At 40.0% G+C, this 9378-nt stretch overlaps 1 protein-coding gene across 1 annotated transcript; it reads right to left on the reverse strand.

The window, feature by feature from the left end:
* Nucleotides 1-288: 288 nt before the first annotated feature.
* Nucleotides 289-8578, reverse strand: LOC140945098 (uncharacterized). The gene is made up of 2 exons (XM_073394161.1): nucleotides 7393-8578; nucleotides 289-590 (listed from the first exon to the last, which is right to left on the reverse strand). The coding sequence occupies exons 1-2, from the start codon at nucleotides 8576-8578 to the stop codon at nucleotides 289-291; spliced, it is 1488 nt and encodes a 495-aa protein (XP_073250262.1).
* Nucleotides 8579-9378: the final 800 nt, after the last annotated feature.

The following is a 9378-nucleotide window of genomic DNA, read 5'->3' on the forward strand; positions in this document are numbered from 1 at the left end:
TTGTGACGTCAAAACGAGCACGGTGACCCCCACTTTTTATTACTTTTTTATCATTTTCTTGACTTGTTACATCAGTGTACCAAGTTTTAGCTAAAATCTATGTTAGGTTCTTTTACTATGGAATCACCTTAAGAAAATGGTGTGGATGAAGAGGTTCGAGAAGCATAGTTAGAAACTTATTGTGTTCAATTTCCTTAACTTCTCTCTAATTTTTTTTCTGGCTCCCTTCATAAACAGTTACAATGATAATAAATAATCATAATTATTATAATCTCACCTCATTCTGTCTCAGCACTTAATGCGCATGCAGCTTGACTTGCAGTTTGGCAACATCCAGCTGGGATTTTTAGTGCATTCTCCCAGTTTGGCCCAAGCAGGACAACTTGGATTAGAATCTTTAATTTTGGAGCTACAACTCTTCTTGCAGTTAACCAACATCCAGTCAGGGTTCTTGTGGCATTGGCCTGTCTTGGCCCAGTATGAGCCGTACGCGTGATTCTCATGTCCACTACTATCTCTATAAACCTGACCAAGGATTGTAGGTTTCGGGATCATTGGGGGCCGTGGGGTTGTTTTGGCTGTTGTTGTTCCTATGAGGAAAAATGTTTTTTCAACATTTCTTTTTTCAATTAAATCTCGAACGAGGGTTCCCTTTAGAGTTCTTCAATCCTGTCATTCCGATGCAAATTTTCCTTCAATCCCGTAAACCCCATGCAGGTATTCTGTCCTACGTCCCTGATCCACAAAAATCCCTGGGGAAGCAAAATAATTCATATGCTTCCGCTTGGGACGCAAAGATCGATCGATCGACCATAAGATGCCCTTTTTGTAAAATATACTGTTCGGTTGATTTATGCGTCTATTCTCGAGGCTTTTGCTTAACGACAACGACACTTTGTTGTGCTTTACAATAAAAGGAGTATATTGTTATTTCAGTAAACTGTAATACAGAGTTTTGGAGTCAGATTAACTGCTTGGTTACATAAAGGTCCAAGCATTTTCAATTTAGAACTCATTGTTTTTTGAACTGGGACTCATTGGTTCTGGACTGGGATTCATGATGTTTCACGAGATGAGTCCCATGCAGGACTCACCATAATTAGTAAAATCCAACTAGTGGTCTATTATCAATGCTGCGTTCTGATTGGTTGAGCTACTACTAGGCTATATGTTATAGTCCACTAGCAGAGAAATGCGCCGGCTTTGAAAACCAAAACAATGGCGGCTGAATCGCGTTTTGCTAGCTAAAGTTGCTTTGTCTCGATATTTTTGACCAAATAGTTGGATTTTACTAAAACAATTATTCCTCTCGCCCTCATGGCCTCTGAGTCAATAGCCCATTCGGCCTTCGGCCTCATGGGCTATTCACTCAGAGCCCATTCGGGCGCGAGGAATAATTGTTAACTATTTGTAACAAAATCACTGTGCATGGGTATTATGGGTCTCCCGCATCCCCGCGTATGCTTTCAATCCCGAATCTCTAGTCTATTAGCTCTAAGAAAAGTAGACAAGATATAGCACTGATAGAACTCGGAAAATCTTTGCTCGAAGAATCCGAAATCCTGGGTTCTGGAATCCGAAATAAAAGATCAATTCACAAAGAATCCGGAATCCATCACCGTGGACTCCAGAATCCAAACCATCCTGGATTCCCTGTAAACAGTATGAAGACGTCAGCCTGTGCAAGAATTGCTCTAGGTGGTATCCCTGTTTCCTTATATCATTTACTGAGCCGAAGTTACAACGATAACCACTGGATGAGGGTATCCTAATTTTCTAAGAATTAATTTGTCCTGGGTGTGGTCGTACCTTTATTTTCTCCCTTCTGATATATACATTGAAGCTCTGGCATAGGTCTGCTTTTCCTTGTGTTTTCGAATGTACCGTATTTCCTCGAAGCGTCCCACCCCAAGGCCATATAACAAATAAGTGCCCCCTCTCAAATAAGCGCCTTCATCCCTTCCCCCTCACTTTCTTAAATAATATAGCCTGCGAGCAAGCTCTCTATCTGGGGGATATCGTGAAAAGTGGACGCTCGAGAGGCACGCGAGAGGAGACGCGAAGGCTGGGACGTTCTCGCGCGGTTCGCTTCGCTCGCCCAAATAGGAGAGCTTGCTCGCAGGCTATAAATAGTAGGGATACATGGAAAACCAGCTTCTATTTCCACTATATTTTTAACATTTTAAGCTTCGACTACAGCAGAATCAGTAGAGGGAGATAGTTTCTTTTCTGTTAAGTCATTTCCAGTTATATCTATTTCCATGTGCTTGCAGAGTTTCGTTTTGTGAGTTATCTCTCGTCTTTTAATTTTTGTCCGACTGTCACGCTCTTGGCAAATACGGTAAACTTCCCAGGAACAACTAGACCGTTCTCTAATTCGTTTAATAAAGAGCCCTCTCTATTAAGAGCTCTCCTTCGAATAAACGTCCATCCTTTTAGCTGAAATTTGAAATAAGCGCCCGGGCGCTTCTTTGAGGAAATACGGTACTCGATGTTAGCTAATTTAAGTAGAATTCGATCACCTTTCTCTTCATCTCTGCTGAAGTAACTTAATAATTCTAGGTGATCTAGATCTACCACGATAACCACAGCTACGGAGAGTAAGAATTTCCGGTATATACTTACCCTGTACCTTAAACCCGTCGGAGGATCTATGTTCCCTATTCCTTTTTTCCGATACTGGTCTTGATCGCCTTTCTTGTAAAAAATGTACCAGTTCCTTCCGTCGGATAAAGTTAATTTGACAGGCTTCCCATTGTTTTGCCATACATGAAGTAGCCACGGACTCACTAACTCGGCTCTTTGGCCAAGTGTTGTTCCTGATGACTCCACGTAAAGGTAAAATCCTGTTTGGATCGGTATAATAAAAAAAATTGAGAAATGTCGCACCGATACCCCTTTACTAAACTAACGTTAACGGTAATTACTTATTCAGGCCATATTTTGGAAAAGGGAAGGGGAGGGTGGGCAGGTTCCCACATCCTTTACCGATCCTCCTGTTTATATAACATAATCAAAAGGTCCTGTTTAATTGTTAATTTAATTGTAATCCAAATTCATCCAACACTGTTGGAAGCACCAAGTTACATCTGCTTGAACATCTTGTTGGTTGTTGGATAGCGGTCCATAAAAATTAAATCCGAAAGATGCCTCTCTCGTAGTAGGCAGAGGCGCCAGTTAATGGGCATTCAAAAAACGAAAGCAAAAACAAACAAACAAACAAACAACAACAACAAAGAATTTAAAAACAGTACGCGTGATCCAGGGCGTTTTCTTTCCACCTCTTCCCACCTAGCTGCGAAAAGCAGGCGTATTTCCGGTCGTCGCTTCTACGACCGGAAATACGTTTGCTGTAGGCTACCTCCTACTCTGTTAAACTGCGAATACTTTTGAAATCGCTTTTTTTTACACGAATAAAAAATCGGCCACACGAATCCCGTTCATTGAAATGCGATTTCGAAAATGTCAGGATTCGTGTGGAAGGGACCTTAGTATAAACGACGCATACCGTATTTATTCGAATAAGCGCCCAACTTCGAAATAGCGCCCACCTCGAATAAGCGCCCATCCTAAAGGCAGAAAAAGTTAAAAAGCGCCCAGCCTCGAATAAGCGCCCACCCCACCTAACCCTAACCCTAACCCTAATAACAGACTTGCCCGAAGACGGAGTGTTGCAGAAACCTTGCTTTGTTACATCTTCGCGTTTTGTTATTACCATTTACTGTTTTGTTGCAAAATATACACGTTACACTTTTTGAAAATGGTGAAAATTTAATAAGCGCCGAGCCTCGAATAAGCGCCCATGCTCAAGGTCCAAAAATTTAATAAGCGCCCGGGGCTGTTAATCGAATAAATACGGTAATGCACGATGTTCATGGGTACAGACTGTAAAAGATTGTTGCTATGACTACCAAAATCTTACTTCCTTAACCGTTCATGAGTAGGTTCCCGAAAATGGCGCCCTCATAAACAACCATCTCTCTTCTCTCTTTTTAATGACATTGGGGGACATTTTGATTTTATTATACATTGACTTATTAACAATTATTCCTCGAGCCCGAATGGGCTCTGAGTCAATAGCCCATGAGGCCGAAGACCGAATGGGGCTATTGCCTCAGAGGCCATGAGGACGAGAGCTAGCTGGTTAAAGCTAGTTTAATCCTTTTTTGCCGCCAAAAAGCCCGCGCTTTTCGCTACTAGTGGGCTATAACATATAGCCTAGTGGTAGCTCAACCAATCAGAACGCAGCATTGACAATAGACCACCAGTTGGATTTTACTAATATGTGTTATACCCCTTTCGAAAGTTTGTTTAGCAATTATTGAATGAGGGTGGGTATGCTCTGAAGAATAAAGCAGATTGAAGAGGGTTTCATCCGTCGAGGCTAGAGGCCTTTTTTGTTTAATTTGTACATGTTTTCTTGCTTATATGCGCATGCGCCTAATAGAGGCAATGAAAAAATACAAACCTTGTCCAGTGGTATGATCAGCACTAGGTCCAGTATCAATAGTTTGTGTGTAGGACCGATGAAACCTCCAGTACTAGTCTAAGTTGTCACTTTTTGAATTACTCCATATCCCAAGGCGGCCATTCTCAGAGTCAGTATCATCATTATCTGTTAAAACCAGACGATGGTGCTAGTATGAATCGATAGCAGGCTGTATTAAACATCACGCGGTCATTATTTATTCATTTATTTGTTAGTTGTGAATAGCAAATTCTAACATTTACGGCCTGTTTACACGAAGGTGGGGGACCCCAGGTAGGTGAAGTAACCCACTTGGGTTACTTCAAGTTAACACGTTTGACCCCGGCTGGGAGGGTTACCCAAGGTTGTTACCCCGCCTAAGCAGGTTACCTCGCCGACCTAAGGTCCATCACCTTCATGTAAACTGGCCCTAATTAACACTCCTCAGCAAGATGGTGTCCTTTAGAAAAAGATCACCCTGCACATCACATGAAAAGATGTTTTAGAGTCTGAAAACAATAGCTACACTTGTAAATTGAGCTTGTAAAAGTTTCAAAAAATTAATCCCTGGCCCCAGTTGTTAAAAAGGTGGATACCGCTATCCGTCGGATAAATCTCTATCCACTGAATAGCGCAATTGGTTTTTATAATATTTATCCGCTGGATAGTAATTTATCCGGTCATAGCGCTATCTAACGTTTGAACAACCCGGGCCTGGTTGATAGTAAGCATAGACGGCCCCAATTATATATAATGATGATGATAATGATAATGTTAGCGATAACGATAACGATAACGATATAAATAATGATAATAATGATAATAATGATAATGATAATAATGACAACTTTCGATGCACATACTAATCCAATCTTTCAAAATCTTGGTATCTCAAAATTTCATGATATATACTTAATACAACTAGGCTTATTCATGTACTCCTATCAAAACCATACTCTACCTTTAAAATTTCATTGTAAATTTACCTTACAAAGTCAAATTCATTCGTATAATACAAGAAACTCGTGTAAATTTCGTCTGCCTTTCTGTCGTACTCGAACCAAACAATTTTCCGTTTTTTATCAAGGACCTAAATTTTACAACACCTTAAACACCAACATCATCAACGCTTCCTCACCTTTCTCCTTTAAAAGAGCACTTAAGGCATTTATTTGTAATAATTATTAGTATACTCCAACAAAAATTTTGGGAAAAAGGCTTTTAATATTCAACATTTGTAAACTTCCGTAATATTGATTAGTTTAATTTTTCACCTCATATTATGTTGTATCCGTCGCCGTAATTTTTATACTATCTTCGAAAAATTGTAATTGAGGAGGCCTAATTAACATAAGCTCTATAGTTTCTTTTAGGCCTCCTCGCCATCTCTTCCTACATTTTTTTTTTTTGGCATCTTTTTGTAATTATCGTAATCGTGTGGCAAATTAATAAAATACCTAAATACCTAAATAACGATAACAATAGAACAATAAAGATAACGATAATAATAATGATAATAATAATGATAACGATAACGATAATGATAACGATAACGACAATAATAATGATGATAATAATGATGATGATAACGATAATAATAATGATAGTAATAATGATGATAATGATAATGATAACGATAACGATAAAAATAATGATAATAACGATGATGATAACGATAGAACGATAACGATAATAATAATGGTAATAATAATAATAACGATAACGATAACGACAATAATAATGATAATAATAATGTTGATGATAACGATAACGATAAAAATAATGATAATAATGATGATGATAACGATAGAACAATAACAACAACGAAAATAATAATGATAATTATAATGATGATGATAATGATAACGATAAAAATAATGATAATAATAATGATGATGATAAAAATAACTATAACTATAACGATAACGATAACGATAATAATAGTGAAAATAATAATGATGATGATAACGATAACGATAAAAATAATGATAATAATGATGATGATAACGATAGAACGATAACGATAACGATAATAATAATGAAAATAATAATAATGACGATAATAATAATGATAACGATAACGATAACGATAAAATAAAATTAATGATAACGATAACGATAGAACGATAACGATAATAATAATAATAAAAAGAGATTTACAATCAACCTGCTGTTACAAAAAATCTAATTAATTCATCAAAACACTATCTACAATTCCATTCGTTACAAAAGAAACCCCTCGTCCTTCATTAGAGAACAAAAACAATCCCATATATTATAAGTGAAGATAGAAAAAACTATTCATTTACAAATTCTAAAAAATAGAAGTAACTTAACCTTACATAAAAGAAGAGGAAATAGATATAATTTATAATAAAAGTTCAAAATTCTATAAAATTAAGAATTCCATTATGCAGAGATATTAAGATCCTGCAATCGAATTATACTAATGACGGCTAAACCAGTGTCCATAAAAGCCCTAAGTATAAAAGCATATAGACACGTATTTCAGATATCCGCACTAGCGACGTTTATTTTACAGTCTAATGATTGCTCTATCTTGCTACGAAACGGCGTTCGCGAACCTCTGACGCATGCATGTAGCGATCTTAAGAGTTCAAACGAGATCTGTGTCCTGAGCCAAGTGATTACAACATGATAAGGCTCGGTGTCTTTCTGAGCTATCTTGTCTGCGAGATGCTTTAAGAACCGCTGACACTCGTTTCCCATTCCGCCATTAGTTCCAAACACTAAAGGCGTAAACGAACCCATTTCTTCATCTAACACCCGCTGCTGGTACTTGCGCTTCTTCTCTTCTTTTTGCTCTTTGAACACTTCCGATGTTGGCTTGCTCTGGTAACACTTGGAGTTGACGTGCGTAACTCTAACATCAAAAAAAGCCGTAACTCCTCTTGCCCAGAAACCTCCCGCTTTGATGTCCAACCTTGCCTCAGAACTTGTAACAGCGCTCCTCAAATGAAATCGCTCGTTGTCCAGGGGTTGAAGGCGTGGTTCGATTTCGACATTATTGCAGATCTTGTCGATGAATGTCGTTAACGAGGTCCGTACACCGTCATGCCTCTGCGCTACAAACCCCCCCTTTTTACAAGAGAGGGCGTGACTAACGGTGAATTTATCCCCACATAAGCAATGACTTGGTAAATCGACTAAGGGTAAGTCATAACGCAAGCGTAGCGAGTCTCTGAACTCTTGCTTGTTGAGGGCTAAACCTTTGTCTGCGAGAGGCATCGCATTCAGCCAAGAACTTGCGCCCTTGTCCCTCGATTGATTAACCAGACGCAGCAGGCCTGGGGAGAGGCTTGAATCAATGCTATCCATTTTCTCTTTGGCACTTGCTCTCTTAAGTGATTGTTGATGCCTCTTTAGCTCCTCCGTAGATCTTTCTCCTGGCACCATGATGGAACTCTGTGATGTAATAGAATCTACGTGGGCGGTGGTTATTAGTCTCGAGGCAGCAAACTGCTGCGGTGCCTCGGATTTCAGATCAGGAATGCTTAGACCCCCTTGACCCGTTGCTAAAGTAGCAAGTCTGCGCACCTCGTTAGGGAGAGGCTCTGATTGACCGAACAAAGTAGGGAGTAGTAAATCTTCAATCACTTCCTGGATTGGATCGACATAATCTTCAAACGATTCAATCGTGCGCATGAAGTAGGTGAACTTCGACTTGTAGCCTTTTGTGAAAGCAATATACGCCGCATGGGGCTGGCTCTTCGCTAATTCAGAGAGACGTTCGATTTCCTCTTTCCATCCACGAACCTTCTCCTCACAATACTGATCTTTGTATTCTTGCGACGCAATAACTGCTCCCAGATGGCGCTGACCTTCAGTCGTTATGTTGACTTCCTCTCCAAACACCCTCTTTGCTTCCTCCGCTAGTTCCCTAGACTTCACAATAAGCCAGCTCTTTGTCCCATTCACAAGGTAACCAAACTTTTGTCCTTCCTTACTCAATTGCCTGTACCAGTTGTATAAGTGCACTATACTCCCTCCTACAGCTGAGTCGTCTGCAAGCCACACCTGTTTAACCAATGGGCAATGATCCCTCAAATTCTGTATCATTATGGATGTATTAAGTGCATACCATGGCATCGCTAGCGGATCTCCTTGTGTGGTGCCTTCTCGAGAGAGTATTTCACCTCCCCCACAAATAAACAGTCTAGATGGGCTTCTATATGTGTTAATCACATAGAGCGCCATTTCTTTGCACACGATCTGGATATTGTGTAAGGCCGCTGACCTATTCCATCTGTTCCTTTTTCAACAAACACTTGACTCATTGCATGGATCGCAGCCTCCGCTCCTGCGTTATGACCAGCGCAAACTTGTAGGGGACCCGCCGCTTCTTTTATTTCCTCCTTTAAGAAACCGCTGACCGTTTTTCCCACTAGTCTCCTCAGTACCTCTCCAACACCAATTGGTCTGATTCCCGGGTTCTTATCAAGCGGTATAAGCCTGCAGGACGTGAAAGCTTCAAGTAAGGATGGGTGGTACGATTTCCTTAGCAGATTTCTTGTGAACACGGCTAGCTCTTCTCTCAATATTTTGCCCTCGGTCTTGAAATTCTTAGAGCACAGGATTCTCTTATACAGCTCTGCGTCCATTCCAGATGGTCCGGCTGAGCCCTTGGTTTTACTTGCCGATTTGTAGATCGATTCTTCGTCTATGAGGTCATAAAAATTTGGCGGAATATAATCAATTGGGCCATGTAACAAACTCTCCTCTGCGATATCAGCCGGCTGTGGGTGTTTGTCCTGTAGCCCTTGCAGGACATCTGGCGATAGGTCGAGCAGACCGGACGAGCTCTCATTATCTAGGAGTTTCATAGCAGCTGTCAATTTTCCTTGCAGAACCAGCTTTGAGAAGGCTTTGGATAAGTCTTCAACCTTTCT

The sequence above is a fragment of the Porites lutea genome, chromosome 8, assembly GCF_958299795.1.
Source record: "Porites lutea chromosome 8, jaPorLute2.1, whole genome shotgun sequence".
Taxonomy (NCBI): domain Eukaryota; kingdom Metazoa; phylum Cnidaria; class Anthozoa; order Scleractinia; family Poritidae; genus Porites; species Porites lutea.